Source organism: Kogia breviceps, chromosome 12 (genome assembly GCF_026419965.1).
Source record: "Kogia breviceps isolate mKogBre1 chromosome 12, mKogBre1 haplotype 1, whole genome shotgun sequence".
NCBI lineage: Eukaryota > Metazoa > Chordata > Mammalia > Artiodactyla > Physeteridae > Kogia > Kogia breviceps.
Window position 1 is genome coordinate 6,151,453 of NC_081321.1, and position 19,799 is coordinate 6,171,251.

The following is a 19,799-nucleotide window of genomic DNA, read 5'->3' on the forward strand; positions in this document are numbered from 1 at the left end:
GTATATTCCTCTTCTTCATACTCTATGTCCATCCAGTTGCAGAGTCCTGTTGAACTTTCCTCTCCACGCCCCCCTCCTTACCCCAGATTCTTCCACCTTCAATGAATCATTATATATATATATTCATATATATGTAGTTACTCTGCATTTTCTGTCTATTTTAAGAATTTAGCATCTTAAAATTTATTGAATTCCTCTACTTCTCTATCCAATAGACAGACTATTCTATTACTAGAACTAATAAGATAGCAGGATAAATTATATACATAGAAAAATCAATAGTTATGACAGTGTGGTACTAGAGCAGAAATAGCTATATATATATTATACATAGGTCAATGGAAAATAATAGTCCAGGGTTTTATATATATATATATATAATGGCATTTCAAATCAGTAGGTAAGGATGGGATTAATCACTTCTTTAAGGCGACACTCTATAAACAAAGTGAAAAGACAAACTAGGAAAACATTTTCAGTGTTTATAAAAGACAAAAAGTTAAAATATATGTGTGGTGGTTTAAAAATATGCCCACCAGGAATTCCCTGGCGGTCCAGTGGTTAGGACTCCATGTTTCCACTGCCAGGGGCCTGGGTTTGATCCCTGGTCAGGCAACTAAGTTTCCGCAGGGCAGGCTTCGCTTGGTGCGGCCAAAAAAACAAACAAAACAAAACAAACGACGAAAAAGCCCACGCCCACCAATTCTTTGATACTCTTCTCTTCAAGAGGTGGAGCCTATTTTCCCTCTACTTAAGTGTGAGCTGCACTTAGTGACTAGCTGCTAAAAATAGAATAAAGTGGAAGTGATCTGTGTGACTTTGGAGACTAAGTCATAAAAGTCACAGTGGCTCCCACCCTGGTCTCCTTCTCTCCTGGGGGAAGCCAGCTGCCTAATTGTGAGGACACAAAGGCAGTCCTGTGGAGAAGCCCATATGGCAAGGAACAGTCCTGCTAACAACCATGTTACAGAACCATCTCCAGGCCCAGTCAATCCGTCAGATAACTGTAGCCCAAGCTAAGATACTTTTAGATTCCTGATTCACAGAAACTGAGATAATAAATGTTTTAAGCTACTAAGTTTTGAGATAATTTGTTATAATCAACTAAGAATTGCATTTGGCTACAACATAGATTCCCCAAACCCAGTGGCTTAACCAGTTTTTCTCTTTATATAAAATAAGTCTGGAGACAGGCAGTTCAGTGGTGATATGATAGCTTCATGATATTTTCTCTATCGTAGGCTGCTTTCTACTTTTGTTCTTGCATCTTAGCATGTGGCTCATATTCTCTGGGTCATCTCACAGCCCCATGTGGTTGCTGGAACTCCTGCCATCACATTTCTACTTTACAGAGGAAGTAAGAGAAAGGGGAGGAGGAAAAAGGGACATTCTAGAAGTTTCACTAACTGACTTATCAGCAGTGAATGGAGGGTGAGAAATATATATATTTTTTAAGCTGGGCACAGTGTTGCCCCAATAATATAAAAGTTCTGTTAGCTCAAGAATGAGAAGACAAAAAAGTTCAATTACAAAATAAGCAAAGAGTTTAAACAGACAGTTCCTCAAGGAAAATATACAAATGGCCAATGAAAACAAAAAAGATGCTTAACATCTTTAGCCATCAGGGAAATGCAAATCAAAACCACAAAGAAATACCACTTCATATCCACTAGGACAGCTATAATCAAAAACAGGTAATAGTAAATGTTGGCCAGGATATTAGAACCCTCAAACACTGCTGGTGGAAATGTAATGTGGGGCGGCCACTTTGGAAAGCAGTTTGGCAGTTTCTCAAAGGATAAATATAGAGTTACCATATGATCCACTTACAATTCCACTTGCAAGGAAAAAATTGCCAATAAACTAGTTGAAATATATGAGGTCTGGTTCTATTTGTAACATTTCATTCCAGACTCCTAGCAAAATGCCTGGTACCTAGTAAGCACTCAATATTCATAGTTGAATAAATGAATATGTTGAAACTGTAAATATTTTAGAATGAAATATCCACATGGCAAAGAATCATGTCCTCCTTTGGAATCCATTCATTACTGTATGGAATTCAATATCTTGATACTAAAACTATTATCTTTTTAATTGATACTATTTGGGTGTATAACCGAGGGAAACGGAAATATTCGGCCACACAAAAATTTTTACATAAATGTTCACAGTAGCATTATTCGTAATAGCCAAAAAATGGAAAGAACCAAATGTCTCTCAACTGATGAATGAAGAAATAAAATAAAATGTGGTATAAACCATACCATGGAATGCTGTCCAGCAATTAAGTGGGATGAAGTAGTGATGCAGCTACAACACAGATGAACTCTGAAAACATAATGCTAAGTGAAAGAAGCCGGACGCAAAGGACCACATGTTGTATAACTTCATTTATATACACCGTTTAAAAACAGTTCTGTTAGTAAGAAATATGGAAAGCATGAATATCAGGTAAGAAACTGGCAGTTTCCACCACAGTTAATATTCAGATCATATAAAGCTCCTACAAATCAATTTTTAAAATTAATGACTTAGCAGGAACATGAAAAAGGACATGAAAAGGCATTTTGTAAAATAAATACAAATACAAATACATAGACATATAAAAAAAAAAAAACCTCACCGGGCTTCCCTGGTGGCGCAGTGGTTGAGAGTCCGCCTGCCGATGCGGGGGACGCGGGTTCGTGCCCCGGTCCGGGAAGGTCCCACGTGCCGCGGAGCGGCTGGGCCCGTGAGCCATGGCCACTGAGCCTGCGCGTGCGGAGCCTGTGCTCCGCAACGGGAGAGGCCACAGCAGTGACAGGCCCGCGTACCACACACACACACACACACACACACACACACACACACACACACACAAAGATACATCGGGCCTGGGCTCCTTCCACTCCAGGAAGCTACCTGCCGGAGGTCTACCTGAAAATAATTATTGGGTGGGACCAATAATTATTGGTGGGGGAACCAGACCAAATACCACTTGGCATTTCTTTTTTTAAAAAATAAGTTTATTTATTTACTTATCTTGGCTGCATTGGGTCTTCCTTGCTGTGCATGGGTTTTCTCTAGTTGTGGTGAGAGGAGGCTACTCTTGTTGTGGTGTGCGGGCTTCTCATTGCGGTGGCTTCTCTTGCTGCGGAACATGGGCTCTAGGCGCGTGGGCTTCAGTAGTTGTGGCACACGGGCTCAGCTGCTCCGCAGCATGTGGAATCTTCCCGGACCAGGGCTCGAACCCGTGTTTCCTGCATTGGCAGGCGGATTCTTAACCACTGCGCCACCAGGGAAGTCCTGGCAGGTGGATTCTTAACCACTGCGCCACCCACCACTTGGTATTTCTTGCCCTTCCTCCCCACCTTTTGCTTCAGGGAATGAGTTTCTTTTGAATTCACTGTACTTCTGCAGTGAGGTTGTCCGGTTCCTTTAAGGTCTCCCATGATGCAATGGCTAGCCGCGCCCCTGTCTCGCCCCTCAGCTCTACTAAGCCTCGCCCACTGGCTTTTTCAGCCCGGGGCCAATTACCGCCCCTCATCCGGGTTCCTAGGACTGGGACGTAACCAGGCAACTACCGGTCCACACGCTTCGCGGCTGATTTTCAGTTCGGTTTTTTGCACCTCTTCTCTCAACGGCTGCCAGCTGCGGGAGGCGAGTGCCTGCCCCCCCCGTTGCCATAACAGCAGTACACAACTCCTTCTCCCTTGCCCTCTACCAAACAGTCCTTCCCTCTCGGGGCCAAGACCTCTCCAGTACAGCTTCTAGCTGAGCAGAACCAGGGTCTGCGCCCCTTTGCAAAGGAGGATTGATTGAGTGGGAGGGTTGGAGGCTGCGCGTCAGCCTGGTGTCCCAGAGGGGACAGGGAAATGGGTCTACGCGTCGTGGGAGAGTTAGAAGAAAGGAGTAGAGCAGGGGTTATAGAGATGGAAGGGGATGGGAGGGGGTGGTAGGGAAGTTTGGAGGAGAACGTGGCTTAAGGCAGAAGTGGGAAGAACTAAGGAGAGGGAAGTCCAGGAAGCTGGACACCGAGCTGCTGGAGGAGTTGGATCCAGCCCTGAGAAAGGCAGGAAATGTCTTGGGGGTCTGGGAAGGCATCCAAGTGAGAGGGGTCCTCGGTGGGAAGTATGAAGTGGAGGCTGTGAGTCAAAATGAGATATTCACAGGGATGAGGAAAGAAGCATCGCCGGCAGGAGGTCTGGGGTGATCGGGTGATGAGAGGGGTGGTACCCATTCATGGAGGTGGGGGAGGGAGCGTTGGCAGACGCTGAGGAGACCTTCTTTCTCAGGTCCGGAACCTAGCTGGATTTGACTCCAGAGCCTTCAGCAGGGAAGACAAATGTCAGATGAAGATGATCTGGAAGACTTTGAGCCAGACCTGGATGGTCTGGAAAGGGAAGACGATGAGAAGGAGACAGAGGAGTGGGAGGACCACAGGAAAGAGGGAGAAGACTCTGAGGAAGTGAGAGCTTGGAAACAGAGGGGGCCGGGCTTAAGGGCTGAGGTTAAAGGGATGCCTGAGTCCGCTTCCTCCTGCAGTGGATGTCCATGCCTCTCACAGAGGACATGATGAAGGAAGGGCTTTCTACGCTCTGCAAGACGGGTAATGGACTGGCCCATGCTTACGTCAAGCTGGAGGTTAAAGACAGGTGTGTTCATGGGGGACCAGAAGAGGTCTGAGGATGTGGGACCCAGTGTCCTTTCTCAGCCTCCATCCTGGGGGTTTCGGCTGAGGTTGGATCTCTGGCCTCCTGGACCAGCGAGGAGGGAAGGATAGAGTCTACTTTTCAGGACGCTGTGACTCCCTGTGTCAGAGCTGGCCTGGGCAATTGGAGGCTGTGAGGGTATGGAATGGGGGTGGGGATTCCTGATGGACTCCCTCACTTGTCTTTCAGAGTGTCGCTTCTCGGCCCTTCACAGACACAAGGTCCCTGCCCACCACTGAGAACCCACCTACCTTCTCTTCCCCCTCCCCAGCCCTCCCTTCTGTCAGCCACTCTTCTCTCCACTCTAAGCCATCTCCATACTGCCTTCTGCTTTAGTACCTCTGACAGTCCTTGCTGGATGCTTAACCCCGACCCTGGCCTCTACCGTCTCCTAGGGATCTGACAGACATCTACTTGCTGCGCTCCTACATCCACCTGCGCTACGTGGATGTTTCCGAAAACCACTTGACAGACTTGTCCCCACTCAATTTCCTCACCCACCTGCTCTGGCTCAAGGCTGATGGCAACCAGCTGCGGAGTGCCCGGTTGAATGAACTGCCTTACCTGCAGATCGCCAGCTTTGCCTATAACCAGATCACCGACACTGAGGGCATCTCTCATCCTCGTCTGGCCAGCCTGGATCTCAAAGGTAGGGCCTTAGGATGGGCCTCACAAGACTCCTTCCTCGCCCGGGGCCAACAGAAGTGGGCAGTGTGGTCCTTGGCTGTGCCACACAGCAATCTGCATTCATTCATTCACTCATTCAGACACTCATGATGGTTCACGATGACAGTTCTGTGTGCTGGAGATGTAGCAGTGAACAAAACAAAGAAAATCCCTATTCTCCTGTAGCTTACATTGTAGTCAGGGGAGGCAGGCAATTATCAGTGATCAGTATTTTATTTTTAATTTTTGGCTGCACTGCGTGGCATGCGGGATCTTAGTTCCCCAAGCAGGGATCAAACCCGTATCCCCTGCAGTGGAAGCATGGAGTCTTAGCCACTGGACCACCAGGGAAGTCCCAATGATCACAATAAATAAGTAAATTTAGGGACTTCCCTGGTGGCACAGTGGTTGAGAATCTGCCTGCCAGTGAAGGGGACATGGGTTCGAGCCCTGGTACAGGAAGATCCCACATGCTGCGGAGCAACTAAGCCCACGAGCCACAACTACTGAGCCCATGCGCCGCTACTACTGATGCCGGCGCGCCTGGAGCCTGCGATCCGCAACAAGAAAAGCCACCGCAGTGAGAAGCCCACGCACTGCAACTAGAGAAAGCCCGTGCACAGTAACAAAAGACCCAACAAGGCCAAAAATAAATAAATAAAAAATTTTAAAAATAAGTAAATTTATAAAGCATGTTAAAAGGAGATAAGTGCTATGGAAAAAATCAGAGTAAAGGAAAAGGGGGGAGCAGGGGTGATGATTTCAAACAGGTTGGTTAGGACAAGTGTCATTGGGAAGTTGACATTTGAGCAAAGAATTGAAGGAGGAGAGGGAGTTAGCCATATAGATTGCTGGGCACCCCTCATTCACTCCTCAGAGACTTAGGTGGGCACATCCATCGGGCCCTTGGACCGCCAGACCACTGTCCAGGGCTCCGCAGCTGTTAAGTCTGGAGCTGTCCCTCCTCGTATCACCTGGCATTAGAGGAGATGATGCAGAGGCTCCCCAAATTCAGGCTCTGCTGCTGAATATTTGAAGTGGCCCCTTGAACTCTTGACACCCTCCTTCTCAGGGAACCACATCCGCATGGTGACGGGTCTGGACCCCCAGAAGCTGGTCAGCCTGCACACACTGGAGCTTCGGGGGAACCAGCTGGACAGCACCCAGGGGATCAAGCTTCCTAAGCTGAAGAGCCTCTTCCTGGTAGCTCACTGGGTCACAGGGAGGTTGGCGCTGGGAAGGGGGCACTGTCCTGGGGGCCAGGGTGCCTGGTTCTAGTAGACTCGCCTACCAACTTCATCATCATTATCATTGGTGTCATTTCCTGAGGGCTTGCTTGGTGCCAGGTGCCGTGTGGATTCGGAGTCAGAACAGACAAGGTGCTCACCACCTAGCAGGGCTGGTACTACACGATGTGTGGATAATATAGAGACAGTTTGCTTTGATACCGGTAGCAGCACCATGTGCATAACTGAGGTACAGATCAGGCTAAGGAGGCCACTTACGTGCCTAGGCTTTTAGGCTCTTGCGTTGCCTCATTCCAGGATGGAGCTGAAGCCGTTTCTCCTCCGTGGAGCAGTGAGGCTCTTGGCCTGGGCGGTGGGTTGAAGAATCTCCTCCTTAATCAGAGGTGGCTGTGCTGGGATGGGCCGTAGGGAGTTACTGCTGAGCTTTCTCTGGGTTGGCAGCTTCTTCTGGATTCTTTACTCTCTACACGGGTCTCTACCCACCTCCACTCCCCTCCTGTACCCTCTCTACCTCTTAGATTTGCTCTTTTGCTGCATCTCTTTCTGATTTCCTTCCCTCTCCCTGCTCCCCTCTCCCTCCCCTCTCCCAATCTATCTACTGTATCCTGGGGTCTAGGCCCAGAACCTGTTGAAGAAGGTGGAAGGCTTGGAAAACCTAAGCAATCTCACTACCTTGCATCTTCGAGACAACCAGATTGAAACTCTGAGTGGCTTCTCCAAGGAAATGAAATCACTGCAGTACCTCAACCTAAGGTATGAACCCCCTCCAGGCCCACCTTGCCTCTCCCCCTGACCAGGAGCCACCTTTGACCCTATGTTTCTCCCTGGTCCCAATCCCCCAGTTCTAGACCACCCCCAGATTCGCACCTCATCCTCTGTCCTGATCCTCACCCCTCCTGTCCTTACTTTCTTCTGCATCAGTCCTAATTACAGCACTGAGACCTTTGTAGCCTGAGACCCCTGAATCCTATTCAATCAACCCACATATTGAGAAAGTACTATGTGCCAGGACTTGTGCTGTGTTTTGGGAACCATCTGAAGGAATCACAGATAGTCCCTGTTCTCAGGGACTCACAGTCTGGCTCCATCCCATATAAGTCTCCACTGCCCTTCTCCATCTCCTGGGCCCCAATTCCCCTTCCAGTTTCCTGCCTCTCTTCTCCTGAGCCCCACCTGTAAGGGATGGCCCCATACTGCTATAAAACACAAGACATGCTCAGATTTGTTTTTTTTCCCCCCAAATTTATTTATTTATTTATTTATTTTTGGCTGTGTTGGGTCTTCGTTGCTGCGCGGGCTTTCTCTAGTTGCGGCGAGTGGGGGCTACTCTTCATTGTGGTGCATGAGCTTCTCATTGTGGTGGCTTCTCTTGTTGTGGAGCACAGGCTCTAGGCGCACGAGCTTTGGTAGTTGTGGCACGCGGGCTCAGTAGTTGTGGCACACGGGCTCAGTAGTTGTGGCGCACGGGCTTAGTTGCTCTGCGGCATGTGCGGCATGTGAGATCTTCCTGGACCAGGGCTCGAACCCGTGTCCCCTGAATTGGCAGACGGATTCTTAACCACTGCGCCACCAGGGAAGTCCCCATGCTCAGATTTGAGGCGAGAAGAGTATATAAAAGAAAATCTCTGGATGGAAAGGCACTGAGGATCAGAGGTGATTTTCTTGTAGCAACTCTTGTCGGATGGAGGATTTTATGTGTGTATCTTTAAGCAAAGATGTAAGGAAATTGCCTCCTTCATCAACAAAGACAAATCCTCGAGGCTGGCAATGGAAAAAGAGTCTCCAAGTAGGGAGTGGCGGTTGTACCTTGAAGCCCAAAGTCCTGCTTTGACTGCTGGAGCGATCTCTTGCTAATTAGCTGTGCCCCCTTGGTCTGGTAGGGTGCAGGGGGTATTGTTTTCCTGTTAATGGTCTAGACAGGGATAATGGACCTTCCTCAGTGGCTATTTACCAGGGATGTTTGGAAGTTAGTGTGGGGCGGAGGGGTTGTCTCAGTGACTGGGAGGTGCCCCTGGAGCCAAAGACCTGCAAGCAAGGACAGTCCAGCCCCTGAGAAACACCAGAGTGGTTCAGTGCCTCTCTTGAGATAAGACTGAAACATTTAAGCCTGATTTCACAAAGGCGTGAGGCAAGAGCATGAAAACAGTCCACAGTATCCTACAATGAGGTACTTTAGGGGAGGCAGCTTATTCTTCAGGCTGGGAGGCCCCGACCCATCCCCAGCTCCAGGCTCCTTCCTGTGGGAGCGCCGCGACGGCACCATCTCCGTGACCCTAGAGCCCATTTCCTTCTCCACTGGCTCGGGTCCTACCTTCTAACCTTTGATTAGGTGTGATGACACAGAAATCTGTCCCTACAAAGGAGATTCCCCCCTACTCCCCAACTACAAGACAGGGCTGAGACCTAGCTCTGCTGCTCCAAAAAGCTAAATGTGACACATTACAGAATAGACCGTGGCACCTAGGGATTCCCCGAAGGGTAGAGCAGGACAGGAGGGGGGTTACACGGCGTCTCTGCAGCAGCTCTGGCAGTGCGCGGCAGCCGATCCACTGAGGCCATGTTTCTAGAGAAACTGGAGCCCAGTGGCAGATTCCCCCTGAGGGCCCATACCTGGTAGCTGGCCTCCGAAGCCCATCGTTCTCTCGTGAACACCTCCCCGCCACACCGGCAGGGGCAACGTGGTGGCTGACCTGGGGGAGCTCGCCAAGCTGCGGGACCTGCCCAAGCTGCGAGCCTTGGTGCTGATGGACAATCCATGTACGGACAAGAGCGACTACCGCCAGGAGGCCCTGGTGCAGATGGCGCATCTCGAGCGCCTGGACAAGGACTTCTTCGAGGAGGAGGAGCGGGCTGAGGCTGATGAGACCCGGCAGAGGAGGAAGGAGGAGCCGGAGGCTGAGCCCGAGCCCCCGTTGGAACTGGACCAGTCATGGATCTAGCAGTTCCCCTAGCCTCCAAGGACAGTAAGGAGGGGGGGGCAGGGAGGCCAGAAGAGGAGGCCAAGGGCCTGGCAGATGGGAAGGGAAGTTGCTGTAGGAGGAGGTGGGTGAGGAAGGCGGAGGCAAGGCGAACCCTTGGGGAGACCTGGGTTAGGAGTCACGGGTGAGGAGAAAGAACCAGAAGAGCCTGCGAGGAGCTGAGAGAGGCTTAGGAGATATATCAGGAGGCCTGAGGAGTAAGCAATATGAATGGGGTGGCAGGCAGAGGTGTGGCTGTGGGCTGGGCAGCCACACCTGATGGGAAATGCTGGGTCTGGGGCATGGCGGGGGGGGGGGGGGGGCGGGGTTGGGGGCCGTGGTGTATGAGGATGGCAGCTGGGCCTAGAGAAGAAGGCAGGAGAGGAAGATCCTGCACTGAAGAGCCAAAGCTAAAAATAACAGGACACTGGCAGAAGGAAAAAAGGAGGACAGAATGAGGCGGAAGGAGACCGAGGCTTTGAGACCAGGAAAGCGTGGCAGCTGGCACTTCAGATGGGGCAGAGGCAGCAGTGGGGGTGCAGTGGGGCCCAGAGGGTTGCCTTCTGTCCTCTCCCTCCAGGAGACCAACGATGCTGGCCCCAAGACTGAGGAGACTCCCAGTTGGGGGGCCCACACCCCCTCTTCCGGAGGCAGAGGACGCCTTCTCTTGCCCCGGCCTAGGAACTCATCACAGCCTGCCTCCCAGACTCTGTGGTGGGGCACCTGGGCAGCGGTGACTCCGCGGGAGCAGCCCTCGGGCAGGCCCGGTGGGGAACCAGGCCTGGGTGGGGCAGGGGAGGCTTGAAGAATTGGCTGCGGAGGAGCTGCGGAGGCGGCAGCCTGGAGCGTTAGGAACAGTTGTTCGTTTTTCCAATAAAGAGACATTTTGATGCTATTGTGTCTGACCGGGTTTGTGAGACTCTGAGGCTGTCACGGGCTTCACTGGCGTGAGGCTGAGATTGTTACTTTCCACGGGGTCGCAGTGTCGGTATGAGCGCGCTTGGGCGGCGGGGGGCTAGGTCCTGGGTGGCCCCCGGCCCCTCCCACATCTCTCTCCTCCTGCCCTCCCCGCCCCATCCCGTCGGTCCCCCCCCCCCCCCCCACCGCGCGCTCCTACGTGCGCCTCCGCTGGCGGCTCCTGAATCATCGGGGGCTCCGGGTCACATGCGCCCGCCCGGCCCTATCCGCGCCTCCCCCGCCCGCCGCCGGGCGCCGCAGCCGCCGCCACCGCCACTCCCGCTCTCTCTGCGCCGCCACCGCCACCACTGCCAGCGCCACCGACAGCGCCACCGCCACAGGCTGGGTCTGCAGCCCCGAGGTGAAGCCCCGGCCGAGCCCCGCGCCCCTACGGCCCCCTCCCCTCGCCGCCGCGCCCCCGCCCCTCTCCCCGGGCCTCGCGCATCCCTCGCCCCGCGGCGCTGCGCACCTGCTCCGCCACCCGCGCCCCCCAGGCACCTCCTTCCCCAGCCTTCCCGGACCGCTCGTCTCGGTTTCAGGCTGTCGCCCCCTCCTCATTCGCGCGCCAGGCCTCTCCGCACCTGTGTCTAACTGCGTCTTTCTCCACCCTTGTCTGCCCCCTCCCCATGCCCCTTTTCGCCTCCGGTTCTGTCGATGATAAGGTTTCGCGGTCTCCCCGGGCTGTGCATTTTTACCCTGGCGCGTCCTTTGGCTTTGCATCGGGGAAGTGTCTTTCTCACCCTTCCTCGGCACCCGCAGACTTCCTCTAGACGCCCCTCTCCCACTCCTCTCCCGCATCGCCCACTCCGGTCACAGTGTTTGCACTGCGCCGGGGAGGGGTGGGAAGAAGGGAGAATTTGTCTAGGGGCTGGGGGAGGACCGGCCCGCTGTGCCTCTCCCCACGGGTCTCTCTTCGTCCTCCTCCCTCCCCACGGCAGCCCCCAGAGACTGAGGACCCTCTCCGCAGACTTCTCTACTGTCCGTCTCGCGGGAAGAGGAGGGACATACATTTGGAGGGAGATGGGGACCTTGGAGTAGGGGTTGGAGCGTTAGATTGGGGGGGATGGGGGCTCGGGAGGAGAGGCCTCCCGCTGCTCTTCTGGGCTCCAAGGAGGAATGCAAACCTAGCAGCCGGGCCTCCCTGAGGAGATCTGGGGGAACCCCACCAGCCGGCTGCTGAGGGGGTGAGGGAACCACTGCCGTGCCCCTCCCCTCCTCACTGCGGAGTCCTCCCATCTCGTTTTCTTGATCCTACCCCGCCCCCCACTGCAGTGACCTCCCCTTCCTCACTGCATTGACCTTCTCCTCTCCCCACGGGCGGGGGGGGGGACCCCTTCTACAGCCGACGACTGCAGCCAGCTCCTCGTCACCCCCCACCCAGTGCAGTAACCTCTTTCCCATCCCTCCCAGCCTCTCAGCCTTTGGCCCCTCCCACTGGTCTCAGGCTCCACCCCTCTAAACCTCTTACCTTTCTTCTTCCTTCCCTTCCACCCAAGGAGATCCCAGCCATCATGTCCATTGAGAAGATCTGGGCCCGGGAGATCCTGGACTCCCGTGGGAATCCCACGGTGGAGGTGGATCTCTACACTGCCAAAGGTAATGGGCAGGGCCTTCCCACAGGCCCCGTGCTGGCTTTGCCCTCGCCTGGCATGGGAGGCTCCCTGGGGATTCCCAGTGGGGATGGGGTGCTGGGCCAGGCTCACGAGCCTGGAGCGGGGCGGGGTGCGGATCCTCCTTGTCCAGGGGAGCCAGGGGAGCCCGGTCTCTGTGTGCCAGTTTAGCGTGCGCTACACACCCTGCCTCTGCCCTCTGTGTTCACCGTGTGTGCGTGTGTGTACCGTGTGTGCCTGCACCATGTGTGCTGCCTGCATAGCTTCATTTCTGTGGGTTCCCACTCGCGCCTGTGGGACCTCAGTTGGGTGGAAAAGGAGGCCACTGCTTGTGCGTCCGCCTCCGTGCCTGTGGCCGGGTCGGGGGGCGGGGGGTTGTTAAGGACCGCTGTTGGAAGGAGGCTGGATGCGGCTGCAGGGGCCGAGAGCCGGAAGGCTGAAGAGTCCCCGGTCCCCGTGGTGTCCTCTCTCAGCATCCTCATTCCACGTTCCCCTCCCAGGGCTTTTCCGGGCTGCGGTGCCCAGTGGAGCCTCCACTGGTATCTATGAGGCCCTGGAGCTAAGGGATGGGGACAAACAGCGTTACTTAGGCAAAGGTGAGGCCCTTTGTCTTTTCCCGGCTCTCGCGTCCCTCCACTGGGGACCTCACAGCAGCCCCTAGCCCTCTTCCTGCATGCCTTCCCCCCACCTTTTCTCTTCTGGCCCCTCCTGGCCTGGCCTCGCCTGACCTCGCCTGACCCCCTCCGCCTCTCCCTAGGTGTCCTGAAGGCAGTGGACCACATCAACACCACCATCGCCCCGGCCCTCATCAGCTCAGTGAGGCCCGCTGTTTGCTGCAGGGGGTGGGGGGGCGGGACCAGGGTCCTGGAAGGAACCCTGGATCAGGGGAGGATGAAGAAGAGGGAGAAAGGCCCACCTCTTGGGAATCATGGTCACAGGGGAAGGATGCCCCCTGCTCCCATGGAGCTTCAGGTCCCCTAATCCAGACAGGCCGCCGTTGCAGCAACCTGGTTGGACCCTGGCTAGATGTGAGCCTGTGTGTGGATGTAGGGGGCCCTCTGGCTTAGGGTCCAGCCTTCATCCCGGCTTTGGGTGATGGAGGCTCTGCTCACAGGGTCTCTCTGTGGTGGAACAAGAGAAGCTGGACAATCTGATGCTGGACTTGGATGGGACTGAGAACAAGTGTAAGCAGGGGCCGGGAGAGAGTGGGGGTGGGGAGGGGACTCACGGAGCAGATGGAGAACTGAGGGGCCAGCGCTGTGGGGGCTTCTTAGGAAGGATGACCTGGGACTTCCCCGGAGGTCCAGGGGTTAGGACTCCGTGCGTGAGCTTCCGCCGCAGGGGCCACGGGTACGATCCCTGGTCGGATCCTGCATGCCGCGAGGTGTGGCCAAAAAAAAAAAGAGAGAGAAGGATGACCCGAGGAGGACTAGCCCTTCAAGAAACCATGAGTTGAACGCCAGCGGGAGGGGAATGACATTAGACAGAAGGGAGAGCTCTGCAGCGTAAGGAGGGGGGAGTTGGTGGCAGGTGGTCTGTGGTCTCAGGGATGTTTAGCAGTCGTGCCGCTCTCCGCCCTTTCCGGTCACCTCCCCTCGCCGCCCCCCACTATTTCCAGGAGAGGGTGGATGAGGTGTTGCAGGAGTGGAGAGGGAGGAGGGGGGGGTCTCCTTTACTGGCTTCTTTTGGGGAGTATAGGTGGAGGCGAGGCCTGGAAGGGGAAGGGGACGTGTTTGCTCAGTGCCTTCCTCTGTAATCTCCCAGCCAAGTTTGGGGCCAATGCCATCCTGGGTGTGTCCCTGGCCGTGTGTAAGGCAGGGGCGGCCGAGCAGGAATTGCCCCTGTACCGCCACATTGCTCAGCTGGCCGGGAACTCAGACCTCATCCTGCCTGTGCCGGTGAGACTAGGACCTGCCCCTCCCAGGGGTGGGTGGGGAGGGAGTACGAAGCCTTGCGAGGACTGATGGGAGGGAAGCGAAGGGGCGCAGCTAAAGAGAAAGGATGGGGACGGGGACTGTGAGTCCAGGAAGCTGGAGGAAGTTTGGGATTCAGGGTTGACACTCCCAGGGGTGGAGAGGGAGGTGCTCCGTGACTTTTCTGTCCTCCTGTGGCTCCCAGGCCTTCAACGTGATCAATGGGGGCTCCCATGCTGGGAACAAGCTGGCCATGCAGGAGTTTATGATCCTCCCAGTGGGCGCTGAGAGCTTTCGGGATGCCATGCGACTCGGGGCGGAGGTCTATCACACACTCAAGGGCGTCATCAAGGACAAGTATGGCAAGGATGCCACCAACGTGGGAGATGAAGGTGGCTTTGCCCCCAATATCCTGGAGAACAGTGAAGGTGAGGCCAGGAGCCCCGCTCCTAGCTCGAAGTCTCACTCCGTCCCGGGACATCAGGAAGGGCCACACATTTCACCAAGTCCTGAGGAGGCTGCATGAGGGTCCCTGAGCTAATTCCAAGAGGTTCCATTCCTCGGAGTGGGTGCCAGAGGGCCTAACAAATTCACATGCAGGCCTAAGAGGACATTCGTTATCCACCCAGCCAGATCTGTTAGCATCTGCGAGTTCCCACTGGAGGCCCTGGGGATGCTGGGAGATGGTCCAGGTGACCTGTGGGCTCCACCCCCACCTTTAACTCCGTCGGATCCTCAGTTTGATGAGATACACCACACTCCAGGGAATCCACTCCAAATCTATCCCATTCCCACCCCAACCTCTTAGACTTCTAGGATTTCTAGTCTTTCTCTGCCCTGGGAGAAACCTTATAGTGAAGAGAAACTATACAGGCAGGTAGTGGCTAAGAGTTAACTTTCTGGTGCCAAACTGCCTGGATTTGAACCTTGACTTGAAGAGTTACTGGCTGGTGATCTCGCTCACTTAACTTCTCTGTGCTTGTCTTTCTCACCTGTAAAGTGGGAATGACAACAGCATCCACCTCTTAGCATCATTGTGAAGATTAAATGAGATCGCATGCGTAAGTGCTTAGGTGACATAGTTAAGCCCTCAATAAATTATAGCTATTTAAAACAAAACAAACAAACAAAAAACCAAAACTATGGGACTTCCCTGGTGGTCCAGTGGTTAAGAGTCCACGCTTCCAATGCAGGCGCTGCGGTTCGATCCCTGGTAGGGGAACCAAGATCCCACACACCGTGAGGCGCGGCCAGAACAAAAACAGAACCAAAAAAACTATTATTAAGGGCTTCCCTGGTGGCGCAGCGGTTGAGAGTCCGCCTGCCGATGCAGGGGACGCGGGTTCGTGCCCCGGTCCGGGAGGATCCCACGTGCCGCAGAGCGGCTGGGCCCGTGAGCCGTGACCGCTGAGCCTGTGCGTCCGGAGCCTGTGCTCTGCAACGGGAGAGGCCACAGCAGTGAGAGGCCCGCGTACCACAGAAAACAAAAACCAAAAAACCCCAAAACTATTATTAACACAGTTCCATTCCTCTGCCTTCCTAAAAGGTGGTCTGCTTGTCGCAGACCTGGGAATAACCGCAAAACCACCCTAACCAGACCTCTCCCTAGCAACAGCCCTCCACTTCTGTTCCGAATTTCTTTCTTTCTCTCTTTCCTCCTCGCCCGTTGCATTCCATCCCCAGCCCTGGAGCTGGTGAAGGAAGCCATTGACAAGGCTGGCTACACAGAAAAGATCGTCATCGGCATGGATGTCGCCGCCTCGGAGTTTTATCGTGATGGCAAATACGACTTGGACTTCAAGTCTCCCGCTAATCCCTCCCGATACATCACTGGGGACCAGCTGGGGGCCCTCTACCAGGACTTTGTCAGGGACTATCCTGGTGAGAGCAAGAGCTGTGGCAGGGGGAGGGCAGGGGGCAGGCAGGGACGTGTTGGACCTTACGGGGGTGCTGACCCGGGTGCCAGGGAGAGATGTCCCGAGAAGAACCTGAGAACCAGGGATGGGGTGAAGGAGCCTCCTGCAGAGGTTGGGCTTCGGATGTCGTGGAATTGTGCAGGGACCTGTGGTGAATCTGTTCCATCTGCTTTGGATCCTGATTAGAGTGATGATCTCTGAAGCTGCTGGGATCAGGGGGCGGGTTTGGGAGGAACCAGGCATGGTAAGAGGGTGACCGGAACCAGCACAGTTCAGGATCTTTGGTTGATCAAACTGGATGCTGGGGAATTCCCTGGCGGTCCAGTGGTTAGGACTCTGCGCTTTCACTGCCGAGGGCACGGGTTCAATCCCTGGTCAGGGAACTAAGATCCCGTAAGCCACCAGTGTGGTGGCTGGATGCTGGGTGCTGAATGGAGCTGGACGTCATGTAGATGAGGAGGTGCTGAATCACCCTCTCTAGGTCCCCCAATGGCTTTTACCCCTGGATGGAGGCAGTTGGTTTCCAGTTCCTGAGACAGAGCGAGAGAAAACAGACATAAATTGCAGAATGAAGTTTTTAGAATAGCAACGAGGAAGGGCTTCCTGGTAGAAAATGGGAAAATACAAAGATAGGTTGTGAGAAAGTTTCTAAACTCTTGTTTTTTGAAAGGTTTTATGAAAGAATCAAGAAGCAGCCAGGGCAGGCTTATTTCGGGGGAAGCAGGGGTGAGGAGGCTGAATTGGCCGGGGGGTCCGAGCTGTCCATTCAGGGAACCTAAGCGGGGTGTCCCTGCCTGACTCAGAGCCTCCGCATCGCTCTCCCAACAGTGGTCTCCATTGAGGACCCCTTTGACCAGGACGACTGGGCTGCCTGGTCCAAGTTCACAGCCAACGTGGGGATCCAGATTGTGGGTGATGACCTGACGGTGACCAACCCAAAGCGAATCGAGCGGGCCGTGGAGGAGAAGGCCTGCAACTGTCTGCTGCTGAAGGTCAACCAGATCGGTTCGGTCACCGAAGCCGTCCAAGCGTGAGTGCCTGCGTCCCTGACTCAGCCCGTGTCTGCAGGATGCCTCTCACCAGTGCTCCCAGCCCAGTCTTGCCCACAGGTGCTGGAGGGGGCAGGGAACTGGAGTCACTTTCACGGCTCCCTCCACCCAGCTTCCCTGCTCCCCTCCCAGACAGCTTCCCTCCAGATGTTTTTTGACCGACAGAGGGGACGAGAAGAGGGTGCGGGGGTGAGGGGCTGGGGCTCAGTGCTGCTGTACGGCTGCAGGTGCAAGCTGGCCCAGGAGAATGGCTGGGGGGTCATGGTGAGTCACCGCTCGGGAGAGACTGAGGACACGTTCATTGCGGACCTGGTGGTAGGGCTGTGCACAGGCCAGGTGAGCGCCAGGGAGCCCTTTGTGTGCAATTGGTGGGTTCTAGGCTCAGGTGGCTCTCTCCTTCCAGGTGTTTGTGGGTGTTGGGGGAATTTCAAGGGAGTGTAAGTTTTCTTTCACGGGGCAAAGGGCGGCCACTGAGCTGCTTATCTTTTGGGGTGTTTCAGATCAAGACTGGTGCCCCATGCCGTTCTGAGCGTCTGGCTAAGTACAACCAGCTCGTGAGGTGAGGGAACCCGGGGAAGGGAAGCCCAGGGCCCAGGGGGTTATAAGCTGTGTTTCTCCACCATTTCATCTCCAGTGCCCGGGGCCTGGAGAACAAACAGTAGGCATCCAGAAAATACTTGCTTTTGATTGATGGGTTTACAGATAGCCTGATGGACAGCCCATGGAAAGCCAGGGAATGCCCTCGCTCAGGCCAGGACCCGGGAGCAGGTGGTGCGAGGGGCTTGGAGGATGGCGGCCCCGTGCGAAGGCGGGGGCTGTCTTCCTGCTTCCCTGTTTCCTTTCTGACTCACCTCTCTCAGAATCGAAGAAGAGCTGGGGGACGAAGCTCGCTTCGCCGGACATAATTTCCGCAATCCCAGCGTGCTGTGATCCCTCTACCTGCCTGGAGACTTGGAACCCCTCGCCCGTCCTCCTGGAACCTCTTCTTTCCGGTCCTGCTCGAAATTTCACCCCAGACGCCCCGGCTGACCTGCTGCGCTGCTCCTTGGCTGGTCCAGCCCCTGCTGTCTCCGCTCTCGCCCACGCTGGGTTCCACACTCTCCACTCCTTCCTTCCTCTTCTCCCTCCTCAAAAACTGGCCACGGACTGAGGATGTCAGGGCATCCACGGAAGACCGATCAGGGTCTGTGCCGGAGCGTCAGGGTTGGTTGTTGCGATGTGTAGAGGGGCCGTGTGTCATGTGCTTTGCGCTGGGTCTGTTCCTTTCCAGGTTGCATATGAGGCAGGAACTGCACAGTGCTGAGTGGAGGGGAGTGCTGGCTGCGCGCTCAGGCCTAGCCTAAGGCACTGATGTATTATTTATTCATTTATTTATTTTTCATTCATCCTGTTAATGATTCACTTCCTCATAGCTCCAGGGCCAGAAACTGGCCTGACTGGACGGGACCATGTGTCTGTATTTCATGTGACTGTAGATTCTGAGATGGCCTGGGGTGGGGGGTCTTGCTGGAATGGGAAGGGTCACAGAAAGGGGCCTCGATGAGGGTTCCTGTGTGTGTGCCAAGCCTTAACCGCAGCCTGGCTCGGTCCAGAGGTGGGGCTGTGTGCCCGGGGCTCCCCCCCCCCCCCGCGTCCCTCTCTCCCCAGCCCGATTCCCCCTCGTTCCTCCTGCAGCTGCACCTGAGCACCGTCTCACTCCCCTGTGCCGTGTTCCACAGCTGCCAGCACCTCTGCGGTGTTGAACTGAGCACCACCATTAAAGTCTGAGTCACCGTGCGTGACTGTGTCTGAGGAGTCTTACTCTGTCCACACGAGGGGAGAGAAGGTGGGGCTCCTGGAAGTCGGTGAAACTGGATAGCAGAGCTGGGGAGGGCACAGAACGAGGAAGAAACCCAACCAATAGGCCAGGAGGATGGCATTGCCTACCTCACCCTGGCCAGCCCTGCCTTGTCAGCAGCGAGCCTGGCCCCAGGACCCGGGTGAATTAGGGGTTCTTAACCTGGGGCCCCAGAATTCCTAAAAGTATCAAAAATTGTGTGTGTATACGCATGTTTGGAGAAAGGGATCCAAAGGGTTTGGACTCACCAAGGGCCTTGACCAGAGAAGGGATAAAGCTGCGGGCTGGAGCAGCTCTGCTACGGGGCCTCTCCCAGACCAAGTCCTGGCTGCTCCTGGGATGGACCAGCACTGCCTGGGCAGAACCCCTTGCAAGGTGGGGACCCGGGGAGGAAGGGATGGTACGAGGGAAGCATGGGACTGGGGGTACAGATGCCTGAGGAAACAGCCTTCCAGTAAACTGGACGTGCAGGACCTGGCGTGTTCAGCGGGCCCCTCCCTGGGTCAGCCTGCGAGAAAGGTGCCAGTGTGTGGCTGGGGAGATGCACTGTCACCCTTCGGCGGAGCCGAGCCCCAGCATTGAGATGGGAACCCAGGAACCACCGGGGAGGAGGGGGGCGGAGCCTGATCCCCGGGCGGAGCCGGCAGGGGCTGTGGGGAGCCGTGGCCACTAGAGGGAGTCACGCTTCCGCAGGCTGTTGGCTGCACTGGCTCCGGGGCGAGGGTGGGAGGAATTGCAAGGCTGCTCCCTCTGTGGGCCTCCCACTCTTGTTTCTTCTCTGAGTTCTGGTCCTGGGCCCCCTCTGCCATCCTGCCCAGCTCCAGGACTGGAAGAGGGTTCCCGTTCTGGATGGGCAGGACCCGCTTCTCTGCTCTTCTCTTCCTGTGTCGCTGACAACTCAGCCCTTTTCAGTCCAAGAGTCTCTCGCCCCGTCCTCTGCGCCTCTTCACTCC

The 19,799-nt window shown here is 55.0% G+C and overlaps 3 protein-coding genes across 7 annotated transcripts in view; 2 read left to right on the forward strand and 1 right to left on the reverse strand.

The window, feature by feature from the left end:
- The window catches only part of SPSB2 (splA/ryanodine receptor domain and SOCS box containing 2), a 26,303-nt gene extending 14,594 nt beyond the window's left edge, over positions 1-11,709 (reverse strand). The window contains exon 1 of one of the 5 annotated variants that reach the window (XM_059082589.2): positions 11,217-11,709. The gene's annotated coding sequence lies outside the window, so the exon portion shown is untranslated. Of the gene's footprint in view, positions 1-3,020; positions 3,155-3,323; positions 3,398-11,216 lie in introns of those variants that run through there. The other 4 variants (XM_067008672.1, XM_067008670.1, XM_067008669.1 and 1 more) reach the window with 4 other exon arrangements.
- Positions 3,528-10,455, forward strand: LRRC23 (leucine rich repeat containing 23). The gene is made up of 8 exons (XM_059082586.2): positions 3,528-3,642; positions 4,278-4,450; positions 4,528-4,637; positions 5,090-5,343; positions 6,433-6,563; positions 7,224-7,360; positions 9,279-9,570; positions 10,145-10,455. Exons 2-7 carry the CDS (start codon positions 4,328-4,330, stop codon positions 9,544-9,546), a joined length of 1,023 nt encoding a protein of 340 aa, XP_058938569.1. The 5' UTR covers positions 3,528-3,642; positions 4,278-4,327; the 3' UTR covers positions 9,547-9,570; positions 10,145-10,455.
- Positions 10,445-18,785, forward strand: ENO2 (enolase 2). The gene is made up of 12 exons (XM_059082572.2): positions 10,445-10,882; positions 12,018-12,117; positions 12,632-12,727; positions 12,889-12,947; positions 13,246-13,315; positions 13,896-14,029; positions 14,250-14,472; positions 15,728-15,925; positions 16,789-16,990; positions 17,237-17,345; positions 17,510-17,568; positions 17,870-18,785. Exons 2-12 carry the CDS (start codon positions 12,033-12,035, stop codon positions 17,937-17,939), a joined length of 1,305 nt encoding a protein of 434 aa, XP_058938555.1. The 5' UTR covers positions 10,445-10,882; positions 12,018-12,032; the 3' UTR covers positions 17,940-18,785.
- Positions 18,786-19,799: the final 1,014 nt, after the last annotated feature.